General features: G+C 44.6%; 1 protein-coding gene across 8 annotated transcripts in view; it reads right to left on the bottom strand.

Annotated features, from left to right (window-relative positions):
* The window catches only part of ACAD10 (acyl-CoA dehydrogenase family member 10), a 72,113-nt gene that overhangs the window by 38,814 nt on the left and 8,302 nt on the right, over positions 1-24,997 (bottom strand). For all 8 annotated transcript variants that reach the window (XR_010129427.1, XM_055359113.2, XM_004053902.4 and 5 more), the window contains exons 2-6: positions 24,588-24,787; positions 15,183-15,331; positions 11,580-11,774; positions 7,789-7,947; positions 3,136-3,295 (exon numbers count right to left, since the gene is read on the bottom strand). Coding sequence is in view for 7 of the 8 variants with exons in the window: in XM_055359113.2 (XP_055215088.1) it covers positions 3,136-3,295; positions 7,789-7,947; positions 11,580-11,774; positions 15,183-15,331; positions 24,588-24,774 (850 nt within the window). In the remaining variant the exon portion in view is untranslated. The remainder of the gene's footprint in view (positions 1-3,135; positions 3,296-7,788; positions 7,948-11,579; positions 11,775-15,182; positions 15,332-24,587; positions 24,788-24,997) is intronic.

Raw genomic sequence — 24,997 nt, 5'->3', positions numbered from 1 at the left:
CTGAGCAGACATTCTTTCTTTCTAATGAGTTCTGCATTTGGGCTTCAAAATATCCTCATCTGCCATGCAGTGCAAGAAAAGCACCTCTTCTCTGCCTACTAGGAGTGACTGAGTCCCAGGTCTACACTCCGCCAACTCAGGTCCAGGATCACATGCCACTACAGTTTATCAAAGGCCATTCATTTTATACCACAGTAATCTTCTCAGTTTGTGCAGGTGTCCAATTTTGTCCTTCCTGCCAGCTCCTGCTCCATGAATAAAAACATGTTCATTCTGTTTATCAAGCACAAACGCAGCCATGGCAACCCATCTTGCCAAATGGAATGCTTTAAGCCTGAGGATGAAAGGTGCCCTTGCACGTCCCTCTGCCTGACACTGCCGGGACAGCTGAAAGGAGTGACACAGAGGCCTTCGGCCTGACCCAAAGCTGCTTTCATGAGATGCAATTTCCCACTGCACTAGGCTGAATTCTGTGGCTCCCTTGCAGTATCCTGGCTGAGGTGAAACTAATTCATTCTCAGCTCCATAAGAAGACTGAACCCTGGGTATAGACTGATTTCACTTGGTTAGAAGAGTAGGCAAGCAACAGAACTCGGCCTGAGTTCTTCTGGCTGGCCAGAGTGGGCGCCTCAGCTGTGCAGAGGCCACTACCAATAATCCAATTGCTGGAAAACATCCTAACATGAAACTCCATCAATAAAAGCCTTTTTCACGGAGCAAGTGGGTGAAGCCTTTATTACCTGGGAAAAATGTCTTCTTTGGCCAGGTGCGGAGGCTCATGTAATCCCAGCACTTTGGGAGGCCAAGGCGGGTAGATCACCTGAGATTAGGAGTTTGAGACCAGCCTGACCAACGTGGTGAAACCCTGTCTCTACTACTAAAAATACAAAAATTAGCCAGGCATGGTAGTGGGTGCCTGTAATCCCAGCTACTCAGGAGGCTGAGGCAGGAGAATCACTAGAACCCAAGAGGCGGAGGTTGCAGTGAGCTGAGATCATGCCATTGCACTCCAGCCTGGGCAACAAGGGCAAAACTCCATCTCAAAAAAAAATTTAATTTAATTTAATTTAAAAAATTTTTTAAGTCTTCTTTTTTGTTTTCTTTTGTTTTTGAGATGGACTCTCCCTCTGTCGTCCAGGCTGGAGTGCAGTGGCGTGATCTCAGCTCACCGCAACCTCTGCTTCCTGGGATCAAGCGATTCTGCCTTAGGCTCCCCAGTAGCTGGGACTACAGGCATGCGCCACCACACTCAGCTAATTTTTGTATTTTTAGTAGAGATGGAGTTTCGCCATGTTGACCAGGCTGGTCTCAAACTCCTGGCCTCAAGTGATCTGCCCACCTCAGCCTCCCAAAGTGGTAGGATTACAGGCATGAGCCACCACCCCTGGCCCAAAAGTGTCCTCTAAAGCACACAAGGCACCTGGTTTTCTGAGGGGGGAATGTGAAGGAGGAAAGAGAAAACTTGTCTCCAAGAAATGGAGACAATTTGTTGCGTTTTAAAATCATGCAAATTTTTTTTTTTTTTTTTTTTTTTTTTTTTTTTTGGAGACAGAGCCTTGCTCTGCTGCCCAGGCTGCAGTGCAGTGGCACGATCTCAGCTCACTGCAACCTCCACCTCCCGGGTTCAAGTGATTCTCCTGTCTTAGCCTCCCAAGTAGCTGGGGCTAAAGGCATGTGCCACCATGCCCGGCTAATTTTTGTATTTTTAGTAGAGATGGGGTTTCGCCATATTGGCCAGGCTGCTCTCAAACTCCTGACCTCAGATGATCCACCCATCTCGGCCTCCCAAAGTACTGGGATTACAGGGGTGAGCTACCACACCCAGCAACATTATTTTTCCTTTTTTTTTTTTTTTTGGGACGGAGTCTTGCTCTGTCGCCCAGGCCTGCAGTGGCACTATCTCAGCTCACTGTAACCTCAGTCTCCCGGGTTCAAGCGATTCTCCTGCTTCAGCCTCCCAAGTAGCTGGGATTACAGGCGCCCGCCAAAACACCTAGCTAATTTTTATATTTTTAGTAGAGATGGGGTTTCGCCATGTTGGCCAGGCTGACCTCAAACTCCTGACTTCAGGTGATCCGCCTGCCTCAGCCTCCCAAAGTGCTGGGATTACAGGCATGAGCCACTGCGCCCAGCCCTTTTTTTTTTTTCTTTTCCTTTTTTTTTTTTGAGATGGAGTCTCACTCTGTTACCCAGGCTGGAGTGCAGTGGCACAATCTTGGCTCACTGCAACCTCTGCCTCCCAGGTTCAAGCGATTGTTGTGCCTCAGTCTCCAGAGCAGCTGGGACTATAGTTGTGCACCACCACACCCAGCTAATTTTTGTATTTTTAGTAGAGTCAAGGTTTTGCCATGTTGGTCAGCCTGGTCTCGAACTCCTGGCCTCATGTGATCCACCTGCCTCGGCCTCCCAAAATGCTGGAATTACAGAAGTGAGCCACTACGCCCTGGTCAGCAATGCAAATTATTTTTTTTTTTTCCCCCCGAGATGGAATCTTGCTCTGTCACCCAGGCTGGAGTGCAGTAGCATGATCTCGGCTGACTGCAACCTCCACCTCCCGGGTTCAAGCAATTCTCCTGCCTCAGCCTCCTGAGTATCTGGGATTACAGGCACCCACCACCACACCCAGCTAATTTTTGTATTTTTAGTAGAGACAGGGTTTCACCAAGTTGGCCAGGCTGGTCTCGAACTCCTGACCTCGCGATCCACCTGCCTTGGCCTCCTAAAGTGCTGGGATTACAAGCATGAGCCACCGCACCCAGCCTGCCAATGTAACTTCTAAGTCGTCTTCACAAAATGGGCTGTCGTCTCAAAGCATTAGAAACTGTAAAATCCTCTGAGCACATACTGCAGTCCCCAAGTTCCTCTCCCTGTTGAAAGCAGGCAACCACTGCCATACCACACTCTCAGGTGTAAGAGTGGGATAGGTACACTTTTGGAGATGCATAAATAGGGAAGTTAATGCTTTTTCCCAAGCAAAACTGAAAGCAGTGCTCCGATGCACCAGGCCCAATGGCTATTTTCCTCACTGTAAAGCTTCTTTGTCTCCAGCCCATTCCATTAGGGTTGAAAAGTGAGAAACAGACCAAAACCTTCGCCTTGGAGAGAGCTACCAAAACATGAAAGAAGCCCACATACCTGTGGTCTGGATACCCAGTAAGTCTTTGAGGTACTTCTGCAAGGAATCTTTTGGAATTTCCATCGTCTTTTTCACAGGCCGAGTGCTTGGAACACCTACTCTCAATGTAAAACCCAAGAGAGCTTCTAATTCCTTTACTGCAGTCTCTGGGTCATTAACCTGGTTTCAGAGAGAATATGTAGATGTATATTTTTTGTTGTTGTTATTTTTCCCTTCCTTTCACAGAATGTTGAGAATATATACACGTATATATTTTTAATTTTACAATTCACGGTAGTACAGGTGCAGAGAATATATATTGAACAGGTGCCAGCAGTCAATCCTGGCCTCAGGGGCTCCTATCTGTTTCCTAGGAGGTGTCTGAAATGTTTGTTCCCCGGTGCCATAAAGACATAGCACTTGAACATAAATTTAATTTACTCAGCAAGGCCATTTTTACTTCCTGCAGAAAGGGTACACTCACCAGCAGTTTTGCCACAACAGTACACCAAACAAAGGAGACAGGGTCATTTATGAGCTGACGCATCCACCCTACTGCTGTGTCCAGTTTCCATTGGCTGGAATGGGACTTTACATTCTGTATTTGTCCTGATTGGCTAGCAACTTACAACTTTTTAAAAGAGGCAAAGGTAGAGGAGAACAAAGGAAGGAGGAAGTAACTTGTGGAATGCTGAGAAAGGTAAAAGCACCTTCAAATAAGGAAGAGGAACACGCTATGACCTAATGCTTGCTTGAACCAGTATAAGCATGCCAGGGCAAATATTTAGGCTAAATTGTGAGAGCTAAGAACATAAAGTACATTGATTTCTTTATCACGGCTAGCAGATTTTAAGAATGTTAGCACAGGTCTTCAAATAAAATTTGCTTCTAAGAGAAGTTACTATTTATTCCTAATTAAATGGGGAGGAAAGTCTTTGAAGAGGAACCTCCACTTTACTTTTTACAATTCCCCCTCTTTTTATTTCATAATTTCTCTTCAAACTTGTTTAATATGTTTTGACTTAATTGCTTTGTTTGTCCCTCTAATAGAAGTAATTTTTCCAAATAGGGTGGAGGAGAGTTAGGAGTTAACTCTGTAAGTGTGGCAGAGACAAGATTTTGTATAAAACTTCGAAGGCCGGGCACGGTGGCTCATGCCTGTAATCCCAGCACTTTGGGAGGCTGAGGTGGGCAGATCATCAGGTCAGGAGTTCAAGACCAGCCTGACCAACATGGTGAAACCCCGTCACTACTAAAAATACAAAAAAATTAACCGGGCATGGTGGTGTGCAACTGTAATCCCAGCTACTCAGGAGGCTGAGGCAGGAGAATCACTTGAACCTGGGAGGCAGAGGTTGCAGTGAGCCGAGATTGAGCCACTGCACTCCAGCCTAGGCAACAGAGTGAGACTCCATCTCAAAACAAACAAACAAACAAAAAAACTTTGAAGGCAGGGAATAATATAACAGCCAACAAGAATAAGTACACCAATAACACCAATAACAAGAGCCAATAAGTACACCAATAACAAGAGCAAACGAGGTGAGAACTGAAGTTAAAACTTCTTTTTATCCACTGAACCAGTGTTTTATTATTTTAGAAAATGGGTTATTTATTTTAGAATTTTTCACAAGTTTATCAGATAGGGCTGTTAATCCTGTAGCACTTTTGTTATAGTCCATCAGGGGCAGTATTACTAGGAACGAAGGTTCAACATTGAGTTTTAATTATGAAACAAACATTTTTTTTTGCCAGTATCATTATTATTATTTGAGACGGAGTCTCACTCTGTCATCCAGGCTGGAGTGCAGTGGCGCGATCTCGGCTCACAGCAAGCTCCGCCTCCTGGGTTCACGCCATTCTCCTGCATCAGCCTCCCGAGTAGCTGGGACTACAGGTGCCCACCACCACGCCCGGTTAATTTTTTGTATTTTTTTTTTAGTAGAGACAGGGTTTCACTGTGTTAGCCAGATGGGCTCAATCTCCTGACCTTGTGGTCCGCCTGCCTCAGCTTCCCAAAGTGCTGGGATTACAGGCGTGAACCACTGCACCCGGCTGTTTTTTGCTAATATTACATTTAAAGCTATTTTATTTTTCTAGGCCATCTGGCTGGTAGGTCCTAATAGCACTTGAACACAAATTTAATTTACTCAGTAAGGCTATTTTTACTTCCTGCAAAAAGGGTACCCTCGCCAGCAGTTTTGCCACGAAGGTATTAACGAACAAAGGAGACAGGGTTATTTATAACCTGACGCGTCCACCCTACTGCTGTGTCCAGTTTCCATTGGCTGGAATGAGACTTTACATTCTGTATTTGTCCTAATTGGCTAGCAACTTAAAACTTTTTAAAAGAGGCAAAGGTAGAGGAAAACAAAGGAAGAAGGAAGTAACTTGTAAAATGCTGAGAAAAATAAAAACACCTTCAAATAAAGAAGAGGAACAAGCTATAACCCAATACTTGCTTGGACCAGTATTAGCAGGCCAAGGCAAATATTTAGACTAAATTGCAGGAACTAAAAACATAAAATACATTAATTTATTTATCGCAGCTAGCAAATATTTAAAAATGTTAGCATAGCTGGGCGCGGTGGCTCACGCCTGTAATCCCAGCACTTTGGGAGGCCGAGGCGGGTGGATCACGAGGCCAGGAGATCAAGATCATCCTGGCTAACACAGTGAAACCCCGTCTCTACTAAAAATACAAAAAATTAGCCAGGCGCCTGTAGTCCCAGCTACTTGGGAGGCTGAGGCAAGAGAACCCAGGAGATGGAGCTTGCAGTGAGCCGAGATAGCACCACTGCAGTCTGGACTGGGCGAAAGAGCAAGACTCCATCTCAAAAAAAAAAAAAAAAAAATTTTAGCACAGGTCAGCCTGTAATCCCAGTACTTTGGGAGGCCGAGGCAGGCATATCACGAGGTCAGGAGATCGAGAGATCGAGACCATCCTAGCTAACACAGTGAAACCCTGTCTCTACTAAAAATACAAAAAAATTAGCTGGGCGTGGTGGTGGGTGCCTGTAGTCCCAGCTACTTGGGAGGCTGAGGCAGGAGAATGGCGTGAACCCAGGAGGTGGAGCTTGCAGTGAGCCAAGACTGCACCACTGCACTCCAGCCTGGGCGACAGAATGAGACTCTGTCTCAACAACAACAACAACAAAAATTTAGCACAGATCTTTAAATAAATTTTGCTTCTAAAAGAAGTTACTATTTATTCCTAATTAAATAATAAGGAAAGTCTTTAAAGAAGAACCTCTACTTTATTTTTTACAAAGGGTAGTCCTTTAGAGGGAAATTATCAAAGAAGTCAGTACTCTGAGGAAGGCCTTCGAACCCAGGATATTTAGCTAATGAGGGAGCAGTAGAATGCGTTTCCTCTTCCCATTTAACTCCTAACCACACTGAACTTTCTATCCTGCAGAGAGAAGCACCGGTCAACGGTTCACAAAACAGCTAGTCATGATGGTGTGCACCCACAGTTCCAGCCACTTGGGAAGCTTGAGGTGGGAGGACTGCTGGAGTCCAGGAGTTCAAAGCCCTGGGCAACCTAGCAAGACCTCATCTCAAAAAAGATGCACGGCTGGGCGTGGTGAGGCCGTGAATCTTTGGGAGGCGAGGCGGGCAGACTTCCTGAGCTTAGGAGTTTGAGACCAGCTTGGGCAACATGGTGAAACCCTGTCTTTACTAAAATACAAAAAATTAACCGGTCATGGTGGCGTGCCCCTATAGTCCCAGCTACTCAGGGGGCTGACACACGAGAATTGCTTGAACCAGGGAGGCAGAGGTTACAGTGAGCCAAGATCATGCCACTGTATTCCAGCCTGGGTGACAAAGTGAAACTCTGTTTCAAAAAAAAAAAAAAAAAATTTCACAATACCCTCTTGTGCCAAGAAGAAAGAAGATTATGCTACAATGTTTGCTCTTGCCCTATAGGCCCATCAGCTCCACAATGAAAACCCAAACATAGAAGAATAGAAGCCAGGCATGGTGGCTCACACCTGTAATCTCACCACTTTGGGAGGGTAAGGTGGGTAGATTGCTTAAGCCCAGGAGTTCGAGACCAGCTTGGGCAACACGGCAAAACCCTGTCTCTACAAAAAATACAAAAATTAGTCGGGTGTGGTGGTGTATGCCTCTGGTCAGCTACTCAGGAGACTGAGGTAGGAGGATCACTTAAGCCCAGGAGGTTGAGGCTACAGTGAGCTATGATTGCACCACTGCACTCCAGCCTGGCTGACATAACAAGACCCTGTATGAGAAAAAAAAAAAAAAGAATAGAAAAAAGTTGGCATGAGACCCCCTCACATGGCTTCTCGTGCTTTACAGCAGTGAGCTGCATGGCCTGCATGGCTGGTGGCCGCTGGCTCCCCACTTAAGGCAGCATCACTGGATCATGAGGACAGTGTGAACACCCCCACAAAGGTCTTAAGCCTGCCATTCACCTCCTTTCCCATCTCTTTCTCACCTGCCTTCGCAGTACCTGTTTGTCTTGCTTCCCATTGAAAACACAAGCAGCTAGTCACATAGATTTCATAATTAACACAAAATAAGATGACTATGGAAACATAGGGGGAAAACCTAAGGAAAGCTAGAGCTACAAATGTAAAAAGATTACAGAGAAACATTGCATTAGCGGCTGGTGCATGGGAGGGAGTTCAAAAATTAGTGACTATTACCTTAATGGTGTGAATACCAAGTCTGGCAGCTTCTTTTAGATTTGGTCCAAGGTCATCAAGAAAGATGGACTCAGAGGGCTGCAGGCCGAGCCGCTCCAAGCACAGCTTGTAGATCCTAGGGTCTGGCTTACAGATCCCTTCCATGCAGGACTCCACGATCTGATGGAGGGACAGGAATGAGAGATGAATGTCCCGAAAGGTGGAGCTCCCACATGCATACTGGTAAACTTTTTGAGAGGAAAAGCATAAGAAGGACAGTTGAGATTTATTATAACAAGTAATTTAAGAGTGTTATGATATAAAATGATGTTGCCTTCTTACATTGAGTAATTTGACAATACTGGGTTACAACGTGGGGGCAAACTCAAGAAACCAAAGTGTCTGTTTCAGACACTGTGACCCTGTGCAAACGAGCAAAGCCATAATGGGCCTCAGTGCCATCATCAATAAAATGGGAATAATATTAATAGTCATCTTACCTATCTTAGCTCAGTAAGTTGTGAAACTTAAATGAAACTTAAGTGAGTTCCAAAATGACAAAGCATTTGGCTAATGTCACATCTTGGGGCTAAACAGAGCAGAAGAAAAGCTGTACATGTCAGTTTGACGGAAAGTATTTCACCATTTTTTTTTTTCAGAAAGAAGACACTATTACAGGTATAAAATAAATACGAACTTAGTGTTTATTTCAGAGGTTAAAAACCCATCCATACTCCATTTAGACAGAAATTCCATGGGAGGGCTGACACTGTTCCTGACATGCTAAGAGGCTCCTGTACTCTGACGACCTTGCTTCAGCCACATATCTGATCCGTAATGGGTGGAGGGTGCTGGTGAGAGTTCAGGAGAACACGGGAAAGCCTTCTCAGTGTCAGGCTGTCTCTGATCCACTGATTCCCGGAAAGTCCTTTTACAGTGTCCCCAGGGCTTAATCTCCTATAGAGTGGGCCCAATCTCCTATAGCCACATAGCCTATAACCAATACCCTCTGATCTGCCCTAAGAACAGAACTAAATCTCTGACTTGCCACTTGGAATGACCCAAGCTCTCCAAGGCCAAGGACAAACCCAGTGGCCCCTCTCTCTACCCTACACTTGCATTCTGGGTTGGGTGAGAACTGCCCTTTCAGGTAAATAAATGTCTGGAATAAACTGGACTTTTCTACTTTCTCTTGTCTCCTAAGGACCTGAATGAGCTAAAAAGAAAGTCTAAGAAGCTACCCTAAAGAAAACATCAATAGTGAGAAGTACAGAAGCAGGGTGTTTCAGACACCAGTTGATGTAACGTACCAGATGGAAGCGGCAGAGCTGTACTGGCTGAGACAAGAGATAGGAGAGTGGAGGGAATTGCGGGGGGGATGGGGCAAAGTTCCAGGAAGCATTCGGCTCCTCTCACTAGGTGAATTACATCTGGGGGAAGTAAAATAAATTCTTAAGATTTATTTGATAAGATCTCTAGCCTTCTCTTTCTTATTTTGCACATGATAGCATGAACTTATTCAGGGCTTCTATTACTTTCTTGGCAAAGCAGGAACTGTGGGAACAAGGTCAGTGTTTTTCCAAATGTAGATCAGATAAAAATGATTTTATTTATCAAGGCTCTATCCCAGGAAGATGGAGGGGAAGCCTCCTTCTCAAGGTAAGCATGACAGAGGCTGTGTGATAAGAGAAAAGCATGGACAGAATCTGAAGTCCCTCACTGCATCTTGGGGTATCTCACCCCAGCTGCAAGGCAGAATCACCTGTGGAGCTTTTTTGAAATACACATGCCTGGATCCCAGCTAGACATACTCAATGAAAGCCTCCAGGGAAACAGACCCAGCATCTTTACAAACTCCCAGGTCATGTGATGTGTAGGCAGAGCTGAAAATCTTTAATCTCACTGGCCCAACGAAGGGTACAAATACACCCAGGCATAGGCAGATGTAGGGCTAAGGTAATACGCCACTTCCTGGAGTCCAGCAAAAGTAGCTCTTCCAGAGATGGAAAGAATCAGAAAGGGGCTCTGGTAGCAAAATGTCCAATACTTGAGTTATCAGAGAAATTTAATCCGATGTGTTCCAGAGGCTACCATGACTCTCACTATATTTCATGAGCTGTTCCCTTTTGCACTGACTCAGAATATCCTTGGAGGAATGGGCCAGGGGAAGGGTCCTTCTGATCCATCACAACTCTAAAAGGTGCTGGAAGATCAACTGCCAATCTGGGCTTTGGAGTTTCTAAAGGGAATTATCACTGCTGTTGGCTATAAGACAAAAACAAACATTTTTAAAGTATCCAAATAGGGCCAGGCACAGTGGCTCATGCCTGTAATCTCAGCACTTTGGGAGGCTGAGGTGGGTTGATCACTTGAGGTCTGAAGTTTGAGACCACCCTGGCCAACACGGTGAAACCCAGTCTCTAATATTCATAAAAAACACAAAAACTAGCCAGGCATGGTGGCATGCACCTGTAGTCTCAGCTACTAGGAGGCTGAGGCACAAGAATTGCTTGAGCCCGGGAGGTGGAGGATGCAATGAGCTGAGATTGCGCCACTGAACTCCAACCTGGGCGACAGAGAGAGACCTTCTCTCAAGGAAAAAAAAAGAGAGTACCCAAATAGGGGCCAGGCACGATGGCTCATGCCTATAATCTCAGCACTTTGGGAGGCTGAGGTGGGCAGATCACTTGAGGTCAGGAGTTGGAGACTAGCCTGGCCGACACGGTGAAACCCTGTCTCTACTAAAAATTCAGGGGTGGTGGTGCATGCCTGTAATCACAGCTACTCAGGAGGCTGAGGCAGGAGAACTGCTTGAGCCTGGAAGGTGGAGGCTGCAGTGAGCCGAGATGGTGCCACTGTACTTTAGCCTGGGCAACAGAGCGAGATGGTCTCAAAAAAAAAAAAAAATATATATATATATATATCTATATATATATATATCTATATATATATCTATATATATATATATCTATATATATATCTATGTAAATAAATAGGCCAGGCACGGTGGCTCATACTTGTAATCCCAGCACTTTGAGAGGCTGAGGTGGGTGGATCACTTGAGGTTGGGAGTTTGAGACCAGCCTGGCCAACATGGTGAAACCCCGTCTCTACTAAAAATATAAAAATTAGCCAGGCATGGTGGCACACATCTGTAATTCCAGCTACTCAGGAGGCTAAGGCATGAGAATCACTTGAACCTGGGAAGCAGAGGTTGCAGTGAGCTGAGATTGTGCCACTGCACTCCAGCCTGGGTTACAGAGTGAGACTCCATCTCAAAATAAAAAAATAAAAATAAATAAATAGGTAAAGTACCCAAATATAGCCAAGCATGTCAAAACGATAGGTTTATCACATGACAGGTTGGGGTACACACATGGAGCAGATGGATTTAGTATGGAAGTAAATCAGTCCGAGGAAGGCAGTAAAGTTTTATTGGACAGCACTGGTCTAGGAACTAACGTCACAGAAATAGAAGGCAACATAGTTGGTCTTAGAAAAGGCCAAAGGATCCATTACGATATGAGGGCTGATAGAGATGCTTATGTTATATGAAGACTAAGGTTCGAATTTAGAATGTAAAGCTGAAGTGTCAACCAGTAATCAAATGCCATAAATGTCTGACCTTGCTAAGAACACAGTGATATCTTAAAGGGTCTGTTTTCAACCTATTGCATTTAAACCTAACTTAGTCAAGTGTCTGAAGGAAAAACTCCCTCACTCAAGACCTGCTAGAAGACAGCATTTAACGTTGCACCCTGAAGCGAGGGCACAGATTCTGTTCCAATGGTTTTCAATTAGCTCAAGCTTACCACATCAAACTGTTTCCGGTCCAGGGGCAAAAAGCTTTTCTGGTTGGGAAGATAAAAATTATTGCTCAAGACTGCAGTCTGAAGACCTTTTGCCCGAATTTGAGTTATGGCCTCAGTCATCACTGGGAACTGCTTTGCCACTCGCTCACTGGTCAGCAGAGAGAAAAATGAGTCCACAGGCACGGAGGTCTTTAACTAAGAACAGGAAAGGGCACAGGAGAACAGCAATCATTAAGAGTGACAAACACTCATGGCCAACAGAAAAAAAAAAAAAAAAAGCTTATTCCTGGCGTCCTTCTGCTCTCTGGCTACAAGTGCCCAGGCTCATAGCTTGCTGCCTGCAGGAACTGTGTTCCTCAGCCCCTGTGCTGAACTCTCATATAAGGTTTTTAAAAGTTATCTAGGACTAGAGTTACAGGCTGGGCACAGTGGCTCACACCTGTAATCCCAGCACTTTGGGAGGCTGAGGTGGGAGGACTGCTTGAGCTCAGGATTTTGACACCAGCCTGGGCAACAAAGTGAGATCTAAAACAAATTTTTTTTTAACTTAGCCAGGCTTGGTGGCACATACCTGTGGTCCCAGCTACTCAGGAGGCTGAGGTGGAAGGATGGCTTGAGCCTGGGAGACTGGAGCTGCAGTGAGCTATGATCAAGCCATTGCACTCTAGCCTGAGCAACACAGTAGGGAATGGAGCTTTTTATATCAATATTACAATTAAATGAGTTCTTTATTCTGCTCATGGATTGCTAGTTGAAAAAAAAACAGCATATCATAAGAGGATACAGTGAACTCTAAAAGTATATGAAGTATATGTAATTTAATTTTTAATGATTGAGAAGTCATTTAATGCTTTTTGTATTGCCTCAGTATCACCATTATGAACTTTAGTTTCTGATCAATTTTTTTCCTGTTTTTAAATTCAATCTGTGTGGGTTTTGAAAACTCTTATAAGGCCGGGCGCAGTGGCTCACACCTGTAATCCCAGCACTTTGGGAGGCTGAGGCAGGCGGATCACGAGGTCAGGAGATCGAGACCATCCTGGCTAACATGGTGAAACCCCATATCTACTAAAAATGCAAAAAATTAGCCAGGCGTGGTGGCACGCACCTGTAGTCCCAGCTACTGGGGAGGCTGAGGCAGGAGAATTGCTTGAACCCAGGAGACGGAGGTTGCAGAGAGCCGAGATCATGCCACTGCACTCCAGCCTGGGCAACAGAGCAAGACTCCGTCTCAGGAAAAAAAAAAGAAAAAGAAAGAAAGAAAACTCTTATATTATCACATTTCAAAATCTGCAAAGGCAAGTCTGCTATTTTATATATACATATACACACACAGATTTTAGAACAGCTTTACTGAACTATAATTCACATGCCATGCAAGTCACCTATTTAAAGAGTACAATTCAATGGTTCTTAATATCTTTACAAAGTTGTGCAACCATCACTGCCATCAATTTTAGGACATTTTCATTACTCTAAAGAGCAAACCAGCCAGGCGTGGTGGCTCACGCCTGTAATCCCAGCACTTTGGGAGGCCAAGGTGGGCGGATCACAAGGTCAAGAGATCGAGACCATCCTGGCCAACATGGTGAAACCCTGTCTCTACTAAAAATACAAAAATTAGCTGGAGCTGGTGGCACACGCCTGTAGTCCCAGTTACTCGGGAGGCTGAGGCAGGAGAATCGCTTGAACCCAGGAGGCAGAGGCTGCAGTGAGCCGAGATTGCTCCACTGCACTCCAGCCTGAGCGACAGAGTGAGACTCTGTCTCAAAAAAAAAAAAGTAAACCGTACCCATTAACAGTCACTCCTCATTTCCCCCAAAGTCTCCTTGTACTAGAAAACCACCAATCTACTTTCTATCTCTATGGGTTTGCCTATTCTGGACATTTCACACAGATGGAATCATACACCATGCATTCTTTTTTGACTGGCTTCTTTCACTTTGCATAATGTTTTCAAAGTTTACTATTACATATACACATATATGTTTATACATATATATATATATAAATTGTGAAAAATATATGTAACACAAAATTTACCATTTTAACCTTTGTTTTTGTTTTTGAGATGGAGTCTCACTCTGTCACCCAGGCTGGAGTGCAGTGGTGTGATCTTGATCCCGGCTCACTGTAACCTCTGCCTCCCAGATTCAAGCAATTCTCCTGCCTTAGCCTCCCAAGTAGCTGGGATTACAGATGCCCACCACCACGCCTGGCTAAATTTTGTATTTTTAGTAGAGATGGGGTTTCACCATGTTGGCCGGGCTTGTCTTGAACTCCTGACCTCAGGTGATCCGCCCTCCTTGGCCTCCCAAAATGCTGGGATTACAGGTGTGAGCCACTGCACTCGACCATTTTTAAGTACACAGTGCAGTGGCATTAAGTACAGTCGTGTTGTCGTGCAACTATCACCATCACCACCATCTACCTACAGAACTTTTCTTACTATATTTTAAGTTATATTTTAGTAGAGCTATTGCGGTTACATGAGTTATATAAAGAGCTTAGAACAGTGCACAGTACAGAAAAAATGTTCAATATTATTATTGCTTTAAAAAAGCTTTTTTATCAAAGCCATTATGTAGACAGCTCCTGTTTTAGTATCTATTAGAGGGGAGCTTTCAGGTTGCTGAATGCATGGAGGTGCTGGGAGGAGGGTGGCAGGCCTGGAAAGGGCACAGTGGCTCTAAAACCTTTGCCCCCAGGTATCTTGTCATCTGGCTGTTCATTCGTATCCTTCATAACATCCTTTATAATACACCAGAAAACATTAAAAAAATATATGCTGGAGGAACTTAGTAAAGAATTTTTTTTTTTTTTTTTTTTTTGAGACAGAGTCTTGTTATGTTGCCCAAGCTGGAGTGCAGTGGCACGGTCATGGTTCACTGAAGTCTCAATCCCTAGGGCTCAAGCCTCAGCCTCCTGAATAGCTGGGACCACAGGTGTGCACCACCATGCCTGGCTAATTTTTTTGATTTTTAGTAGAGACAAGGTCTGGCTATGTTGCCTAAGCTGGTCTCAAACTCCAGAGTTCAAACACTTCTCCTGTCTCAGCCTCCCAAAGTGCTGAAGTTACAGGCGTTAGCCACCACGCCTGGCTAAGAATATTTTTACTTATTCATATATGAATTGAACATTGAACACCTAGGGGTGAAAGAAATAACTTTATTATTTTTTTTTTGAGACAGTTTCGCTCTTGTTGCTCAAGTTGGAGTGCAATGACATGATCTCAGCTCACTGCAACCTCCACCCCTGAGGTTCAAGCAATTCTCCTGCCTCAGCCTCCCAAATAGCTGGGATTACAGGTGTGCACCACCACAGCCAGCTAATTTTTTGTATTTTTAGTAGAAACGGGGTTTCACCATGTTAGTCAGGCTGGTCTCAAACTCCTGACCTCAGGTGATCCACCCCCTGGGCCTCCCAAAGTTCTGGGATTATAGGCATGAGCCACTGCACCTGGCCTAGGAAATAACTTTAAAACATGTAATGGGTTATTAGGTTTCACTTTATTTTCAGTTTAACTAACTTATACATGAATGTTGCAACCACTACTCAAGGCAAAAAGAAAAATATGGAAATGTAGGTATGTTTACCACTCACCATTTCAGAGCAAAGTCTCCCAAATTCTCGTAAAAAACCCTCTGCTGTTATTTCTGCTCTCATAAATCTCATCCAGGGCCCATTTTCACCACCTTCCATCAAGGCCTTTAATATAGTTCCAGAAGGGATACGATTCTGTACCTCCCATTCTATAGGAAGCAAAATATGCAAAAGTGGAATACATTGATACATGCTGGGGTTTAGGGAGCTCAGGAAAATTACCATACCAGTTCCTACGGCCTCGCTGTACTGCCAGGGTGGATGCTGTTGGAAATTTGCAGACATTCACAAAATGCAAAATCTCAACCTTAGACCCCCAGAGGAAGAGCAATGCTAATGTGTACAACAGAGAGCACACTGCTGTGAAGCATCAGATCCTCAGTGGTTGCTTGAGAGGACTCCGGGCACTGCATGATGAATTTTCTTCCTTAGTCTCATATTCACTGGACCATATGTTAGGTCACTTACCTGGACCTGGCAGAGACTATGGAAGCACATGAAGGAATAAGCCAGATCCTGGTGGCCCCTAGAACATGCCCTTCCTTCTATAGGCTATAGTAATTCTTCACAGCATGGAGTGAGTACACTGAAATGTTCGCCTGAAATGCTGCCTTTGTGGATAAGGAAGCAAATTTCTTCTTTTTTTCAGAAAAAGCCTCACTCAGTCACCCAGGCTAGAGTGCAGTGGTACAATCTCAGCTCATTGCAACCTCCACCTCACAGGTTCAACTGATTCTCGTGCCTCAGCCCCCCAAGTAGCTGAGATTATAGGCGTGCGCCACCAAGCCTGGCTAATTTCTGTATTTTCAGTAGAGACAGGGTTTTGCCATGTTGGCCACGCTGATCTCAAACTCCTGACCTCAGGTGATCTGCCCGCCTCGGGCCTCCCAAGGTACTGGGATTACAGGTGTGAGCCACTGTGCCTGGCCAAGAAGGAAATTTCTGTCCACAAAGAGCTAAGGCAGTGGATGGATCAGCATCAGCATCTGTAGAATACTGAGAACATTTGTGCAAGGACTGTTTCTCCTCATCCACAGTTGCTTTTTCTGTCTATAATACAGATGCCGGGGGCAAATATATACATACAACATTCATAATTATATATCTAAGACAAAATGCACTTTACATATAGCTTTTGTTTTAGAATTAAAACACCTTTGTTGTTTTTTTCTGATAAAGTAGTGTCTGTGCATTGAAAATTTTTCAGACAATATATTTCATAGAAAACTATGCAAAAGAAAGTAGGCTGAGTGCAGTAGCTCACACCTATAATCCCGGCACTTTGGGAGGCCAAAATGGGAGGATCGCTTGAGGCTAGGAGTCTGATACCAGCCTGGGCCACATGATTAAACCCTGTCTCTAGAAAAAATTTAAAAATTAGCTTGGTGTGATGGGTTGCACCTGTAATTCTAGCTACTCAGGAAACTGAGGTGGAAGGATCGCTTAAGCCTAGGAGTTGGAGGCTGCAATGAGCTATGATGGTGCCACCGCACTGCAGCCTAGGGACACAGAGCAAGACCCCATCTCTTAAAAAAAAAAAAAAAAAAAAAAAAGAAGAGGAAGGAAGGAAGTAAGGAAGGAAAGTAAAAGGACAAGCAATCCTATCTTTCAGAAATAACCAATGTTAACAATCTGGTATATGTCCTTTGAAAATAACAAGACTTTTAAAACTCAATCCAAAAAATACTTCTTTAATTTTAGAGCTAAAGCATATAGCATTTTTCACAGTCTCGGAGTTGGCAAGCATGTGAGGAAACCGGCACCATCATATGCTGTTGACGGGAGCGTAAACAAGCACAACCTCTGCAGACAGCAATTTGATAATTTCTGTCAAAATCTGAAATGCACACACATTTGACGTAGTAATTCTACTTTCAGAAATTTCTTCCATATATATTTATGAAAGTAAGCAAAGGTTATGTACAAGGTTGTTTGTGCAGAATTGCTCATAATAAAAAGAACTAGAAAAGTTAAATGTATACTAATAAGGTGTTTATTACATCAATTATGATATATTCGTATAACGGAATACCGCACAGATGTTAAAACATATAAACTTGCCCAAAGGTCAGCAAAATATGGCTTGGGGCCAAATCTGTCTCCTATCTATTTTTTTAAGAGATGGGGTCTTGTTGTGTTGCCCAGGCTGGCCTCAAACTCCTGGGCTCAAATGAACCTTCACCTCAGCCTCCCTAGTAGCTGGAACTACAGGCACACACCAGCATGCCTGGCTCTACCTATTTTCGTAAATAAAGTCTTATTGGAACACAACCACACTTGTTTACTATTGTCTATTATTGCTTTCTTGCTGCAATGGTAGAAGTGAATAGTTGTGACTGAGAGTATGGCTCACAAAGCCTATCTAGCCCTTCTTTATTTTTTTTTTTAAGATGGGGTCTTGCTGTTGCCCAGGCTCGGGAGCTGTGGCACAGTCATGGCCCACTGCAGCCTCAAGCTCCCAAGATCAAGTGATCCTTCTGCCTTAGCCTCCTGAGTAGCTGGGATTACAGGTGCGTGCTACCATGCCCAGCTAATTTTTTTATTTTTTGTAGAAATGGGGATCTCACTATGTTGCCCAGGCTAGTCTCAAACTCCTGGCCTCAAACAGTCTCCCACCTCGGCCTCCCAAAGTGCTGGGATCGTAGGCATAAGCTATCACATCCACCATGTCTAGCCCTTTATAGAAAAAGTTTACTGACCTCCAAACTAGATCCTAGACATATGCCAACTGATATGAAAAAGATGGCAAAATATCATACTGAGTCAAAAAAAAGCTATGGAACAGTCTACAGCATATGATCCAATTTGTATATGCCCCCCCACCCCCCGCCCCCAACACACACGGGCAGTTTTTCGAAAATAAACAAGAAACTTTTCACAATGATAACCACTTAAGTCTGGAACCAACTGGGAAAGGGTCGAGGTGGCAACAGGAAATTTTCTCTGTATTTTATGCTCTTTTAGCAGTGACTATTCAATAAATGGGGTTGGCATAACTAGGTTTCAATATGGAATAGAAATTAAGTTAAATCATCTTTCAGGCCATCACAAAACAAATTCCCAATACAGTAAATATCCAAGTCAGAAAAACAAAATTCTAAAACTTAGAAAATAATATAGAAGGCTGGGCGTGGTGACTCATGGCTAAAATCCCAGCACTTTGGGAGGCGGAGGCAGAGGTGGGCAGATTGTTTATGCTCCCAAGTTCAAGGCCAGCCTGGGCAACACAGTGAAAACCCATCTCTACAAAAAATACAAAAATTAGCCAGGTGTGGTGGTGCGAGCCTATAGTGCAGCTACCTGTGAGGCTGAGGTGGGAGGATAGCTTGAGCCTGGGAGGCAGAGGTTGCAGTGAGCCGAGGTCACTCCACTGCACTTTAGCCTGAGTGGCAGAGTGAAATTCCATATCGAAAAGAAAGGAAGAAAAAGAAAACTTCGGTACAACTAAAAGCATTATCAATAAAATCAAAAGACAAGGCATAAAAGGGAGAAAATATTTGCAAGTGATGTAACAGATAAACGGTTATTACCGGCCGGGCGCAGTGGCTCATGCCTGTAATCCCAGCATTTTGGGAGGCCAAGGCGGGCAATCACCTAAGGTAGGGAGTTCGAGAGCAGCCTGACCAACGTGGAGAAACCCCGTCTCTACTAAAAATACAAAATTAGCCAGGGGTGGTGGTGCATGCCTGTAATCCCAGCTACTCAGGAGGCTGAGGCAGGAGAATCGCTTGAACCTGGGAGGCAGAAGTTGTGGTGAGCCAAGATTGCACCATTACATTCCAGCTTGGGCAACAAGAGCAAAAGTCTGTCTCAAAAAAAAAAAGGTTTACTGAAAATCAACAAGAAAAGTGAGCAATTCACGGAAAAACTGAATGACCAATAATATTAAAAAAAAAAAAAAAAAAGGCTCACTACTCAGGAGGCGGGAGAATCACTTTAGACTAGGAGTTCGAGACCAGCCTGACAGCCTGGGCCATACAGCAAGATGCTCTCTGAAAAAAAAAAAAAAATGGCCAGATGCAGTGGCTTGTGCCTATAATCCCAGCACTTTGGAACCCTGAGGCAGGCAAGTCACTTCAGGTCAGGAGTTCAAGACCAGCCTGGCCAACATGGTGAAACCCCATCTCTACTAAAAACATATAAAAAATTAGCTAGGTGTGGTGGTGCACACCTGTAGTCCCAGCTACTCGAGAGGCTGAGGAAGGAGAATAGCTTGAACCAGGGAGACAGAGGTTACAGTGAGCCGAGATCACAGCACTGCACTCTAGCCTGGGTGACAGAGTGAGACTCCAACTCAAAAAAAAAAAAAAAAAAAAAAAGGGCGCAACCTCAGTTGCAATCAGGCAAATGTGAGACTCCGACTCAAAAAAAAAAAAAAAAAAAGGCGCAACCTCAGTTGCAATCAGGCAAATGAACATTAAAATAACAGAAAAAAAAAAGGCCAGGCCCAGTGGCTTACACCTATAATCCCAGCACTTTGGGAGGCCGAGGCGGGCGGACCACCAGATCAGGAGATTGAGATCATCCTGGCTAACACAGTGAAACCTGTCTCTAATAAAAATACAAAAAATTAGCGGGGCGTGGTGGTGGACGCCTGTAGTCCCAGCTACTTCGGGAGGCTGAGGCAGGAGAATGGTGTGAACCCGGGAGGCGAAGTTTGCAGTGAGCTGAGATAGCATCACTGTACTCCAACCTGGGCGACAGAGCAAGACTCTGTCTCAAAAAAAAAAAAAAAAAAAAGAGAGACCAACCTGGTCAACATGGCGAAACCCTGTCTCTACTGAAAATAGAAAAATTAGCCGAGCATGGTGGCACACACCTGTAATACCAGCTACTTGGGAGGCTGAGGCACGAGAATTGCTTGAACCCGGGAGATGGAGGTTGCAGTGAGCCAAGATCACGCCACTGCACTTTAGCCTGGGCAATGGAATGATGCTCTGTCTCAAAAAAAAAAAAAAAAAAAGGAAAAGAAAAGAAACCACAAAGATGGAATTTTCATCTATCACACTAACAAAAATTTTAAAGTCAAACATTTTGAAGTTTCGAAATCATTATACCCTCTGAATTCAATTTTTTTTTTTTCTCCCAAGACGGAGTCTTGATCTGTCACCCAGGCTGGAGTGCAGTGGTGCCATCTAGGCTCACTGCAAGCTCTGCCTCCTGGGTGCACGCCATTCTCCTGCCTCAGCCTCCCAAGTAGCTGGGACCACAGGCACCTGCCACCACGCCTGGCTAATTTTTTGTATTTTTAGTAGAGACGGGGTTTCACCATGTTAGCCAGGATGGTTTCAACCTCCTGACCTCATGATCCACCTGCCTTGGCCTCCCAAAATGCTGGGATTACAGGCGTGAGCTACTGTGCCCGGCCTAAATTCAATCTTAAAGTGTTTGAGCTTTGGTCTGAAAATGTATTTTTGGAGAAAAATAAAGTAAAATAAAAAATAAAAAAACTAAAATGTTTGGGCTATACTTTGAATTCTTTGTTGCGCGTACTAATTTTATAGTAAACTAACAGCTTAAATCAAGCTTTTCTGAAAAGGGCCAGATGGTAAATATTTTAGGCTTTGAAAGCATTACGGACCCTGTTGAAATTACTCAACTCTGCCAGTACAGGGCAAAAGCAGTCATGGACAACATGTAAACAAATGGGCAAGATGGTTTTCTAAAAAATTTCATTTTTATGGACATTGAAATATGAACTTCACATAATTTTCACATGCCACAAAATATTATTCTTGTTTTGATATTTTTCAATTACGTATTTCAAAACATAAAAGTCATTCTTGGCTGACAGGCCATACAAAAACAGACAGCAGGTGAGGCATGGTAACTCACACCTGTAATTCCAATGACTCAAGAGGCCAAGGCAGGAGGATCACTTGAGCCCAGGAGTTCGACACTAGCTTGAGAAACATAGCAAGACCCCATCTCTATAAAAAACAAAAATTAGGCATACTGGCAAACACCTGTAGTCCCAGCTACTTGGGAGCCTGAGGCAGGATTGCTTGAGCCCAGGAGTTTCAGGCTGCAGTGAGCCATGATTGTACCACTGCACTCCAGCCTAAGAGACAGAGCGCGATCCCATCTCAAGAAAAAAAAAAATAGTATAGTACAGTAATTCTAGTGTGTGTATATATATATATACGTGTGTGTATATATACATATATACACATATATATGTATATATATACATATATATGTGTATATATATATACACACACGTATATATATATATATATATATATATATATATATATATACTTTTTTTTCTTTTGAGACAGAGTCTTGCTCTGTCTCCCAAGCTGCAGTGCAATGGTATGATCTCAGCTCACTGCAACCTCTGTTTCCTGGGTTCAAGTGGTTCTCCCTGCTCAGCCTCCAGAGTAGCTGTAATTTCAGGTGCCCACCACTATGCCCCGCTTATTTTTGTATTTTTAGTAGAGACTGGATTTTGCCATGTTGGCCAGGCTGGTCTCAAACTCATGACCTCAAGTGATCCGCCCATCTCGTCCTCCCAAAGTGCTGAGATTAAAGGCATGAGCCACCGCACCTGGCCAATTCTAGTATATTCTTATCAAATGACCCTTGATATGGTTCATTTGAAATAAATAACATTAGAAGCTCCAGTCAAGCAAAAGACAAAGTAGAAGGCATCACTATTTTGTTCACATCTACCCATCAAACATTTCCTGAATGACTGAGCCAGCCTGCAGAGCTAACACTGCAACAGTGAAGTGAAGAAATCCCAGACCTGGGGTCCTGGAATCCAAGAGCCCCATAGAGGAGACATGAACATATCCCACTGCAAACAAAAATATCTCGGTGAAGGTGAAACTTAATGGGAATTGGCTATCCAGGAACATTCTGCCCAGGTTGCAAATGAGGTTGGAGAAGTCTTGACAGAAGAGGACTCTTGAAGTTAGTAACAACCATGAGATTTACTGAGTGTTCAAAAGATTCCAGTCATTGCTGAATAATATCCCCTTAAATTTGCCATTAAAAGCATCAGTAGGATTTGAACAGGCAGTGGAGGCAGGGAGGAAACACAGCTTGCAAAGGCACAAACATGCAAATGTGCCTGGCATGCCTGGGGAGCATCAGGTAGTCCACAGCAGGAAAGCTAGAACTGAGAGGAGCCCTGAATCCCAGGCGAAAGCTTCTAGACTTAATCTAGGGGACCACATGCAGGCATTCAAGGTTTTCAAGCCAGGGATGAAAGGAACAAGATCTATGCTTTATTTTTATTTTATTTATTTATTATTTTGTGACAGGGTCTCACTTTGTCACCCAGGCTGGAGTGCAGTGGTGCAATCTCAGCTCACTGCAGCCTCAATCGCCTGGGCTAAAGAGTTCCTCCCACCGCAGCCCCTCAAGTAGCTGGGACTACATCCATGCACCACCATGCCCAGGTACGCTTTTTGCATTTTTCGTAGAGACGAGGTTTCACCAGGTTGGCCAGGCTGGTCTTGAACTCCTGTGCTCAAGCGATCTGCCCACCTCGGCCTCCTAAAGTGCTGAGATTACAGGTGTGAGCTGCTAAGCGCAGAAGCACGATCCATGTTTTAGAAAGGTAATTCTGGAGCTGGGAGGAGATTTTGTAAAATCCAGAGAGCCAGAGGCAGGGGAAGAGTTAGGAGGCTGATGACATCATTTGGGTGAGAGAAGGCAAGGGTGGAGGCAGTGGCAATGGAGAGAAGTGAATTGGTTCTTAAGATATTCTAGAGAAAGTCAAGAAACTTTCTGTCCAGTGATCTTTATGTTCTTCCCTGTTGCCTTTTTTTTTAGAGATAGGTTCTCTAAAAAAGCCTGTTGTGCCAGTCTGGGGTGCAGTGGTGCAATCCTAGCTCACCATGGGGTCTCACTGTGTTGCTCAGGTTTAGTCTTTATGTTCTTTGTAAAAGAATAGATTCAGCTATCTGCAGAGCAAGAATATTTGGGGGTGGTAAGGAACACCCCCAAAGGGGGAGTAGACAGTCTGGAACAGCCCCTGAGGTAAACATGACAGAGATACGAGTGAAGGAACAGAGAGATAAGAGTGAAGGAACAGAGAGGCTCAGGCATAGCACCAATGGCCCAACTGAGGCTGGAGCTCAGAAACCAGCTTGTGCAGCCAGTTCGCACGGCTGAGTAATTTGGTCAGCAGTGCTGGAAAGCCTAGACACGCAGGCATAGAAAACCTGTGCCTGGGTTGATTTAGGATGGAGAACTGGCCAACCAGCCACCACAGAAGGTCAAAAGGAGAGGGATGGCTGCCTGGCCCTTTGTCCTTCCTGCTGGCTGGCATGAGAATATGATAGCAGGAGGTGACACGGCCAAGACAGACCACAAGGTAAGAGTGGAAATGAAAAGTCACAGCAGAGCAACATGCTAGAAAGAGTCGGAGTCCCTGATACCACAGAGTCGCATCACACAGTGCCCCAGACCATGTACCTGGGCTTTTATGTGCAAGAGAAAGAAACTTCTAGCTTGTTTCAGTAACTGTTTTGTTAGGTTTTCTACTGCTTGAAGCCAAAACGACTTTAACTAATAAAAACTGAACTGAGTAGAAAAGAAGTAAAACCAGGAAGGGGTTGGTAAAGAGAAGACCAGAGACCAGAGGGCTGACCCTTACCCTGTCAGTCCAGAAGCAGGTTTAGAGGGAGTGGGGTAGAAGGGAGGAAGGCTGTAATCAAAAGGGGAATTTCAGCATTCTAGATTTCAGAAGTAGAACAGTTCCCAAGAAGAAGTGGTTAAATTATTTGGGTTTTTTTGTTTGTTTGTTTTTGAGTAAGGGTCTTGCTCTGTTACCCAGGCTGGAGTGCAGTGGCATGATCACGGCTGACTACAGCCTCAACCACCTGGATTCATGTGATCCTCCGACCTCAGCCTCCTGAGTAGCTAGAACTACAGGTGCCTGTCATCATGCCCAGATAATTTTTAAATTTCTGCAGATACGGGGTCTCACTATGTTGCTCAGGCTGGTTTTGAACTCCTGGGCTCAAACGACCCTCTCACCTCGGCCTCCCAAAGTGCTGGGATTACAGGCTTCAGCCACTGCGCCCTGCCTTGGTGGTTAAATTCTAATCACAGCATTCATGGCAGCTCATCATTGATTGAGAATTTAGGATGCACTGAGCAATCACTGTGCTAAGCAAGTGCTTCCCACGGATAACTCTCCACCAAATCCCAAGGAGGAAGGCACTACCATTAGCTCATTTAATGATGAGGAAAGTAAGATTTGGAGAAGCTGAATCATGCGCCCAAGACACTCAGCCCCCTAGTGGTGCTTGGAATTCGACTCGAGAGCCAGAGCATGGCCTGCTGGGACACACTGCTGCCCAAGTGTTCCCCTCTGCCTTCCCGATCACCCTCCATTCTCCCACCGCCACTCTAGTCCCACAAAGTGAAACAGAATCAATAGCTCACCTGCAGCGACTCTCCCTGGAGAAGGAATGAGAACTCCGCCCATGTCGAAAATCACCGCTCTGTAGGTGCTGCCTCCAAGGTGCGTCCATCGGTGGGACCCCTGGTGCCTGCGCTGGGTGTGTTTCAGGAAGGCTGTCCTCCACACCCACTGGAGACGGGGGGACTGGAAACAGCTCCTGACACACATGGTGAGGCCGAGGCTGTGTGGGAAGAAGGCACAGGGCGTGACTTGCCTGCACTGCCTCCCACCCAGGCCTCCATCCTGGAGCTCAGAGGGGCCAGCCAGACATCTCTAACCCATCTCCAACAGGCACTTCGAATCACACCCACAACTGACCTCAGTGTCTCCTCCCTCCCTGGCTACTTAGTCAAGGGCTCCATCGCCCACTCGGCTGCCCAAGCTAGAAAGC

The sequence above is a fragment of the Gorilla gorilla genome, chromosome 10, assembly GCF_029281585.2.
Source record: "Gorilla gorilla gorilla isolate KB3781 chromosome 10, NHGRI_mGorGor1-v2.1_pri, whole genome shotgun sequence".
Taxonomy (NCBI): Eukaryota; Metazoa; Chordata; class Mammalia; order Primates; family Hominidae; genus Gorilla; species Gorilla gorilla.
The sequence above is the reverse complement of the archived record's forward strand: the minus strand, read 5'-3'. Positions and strand labels throughout refer to the sequence as shown.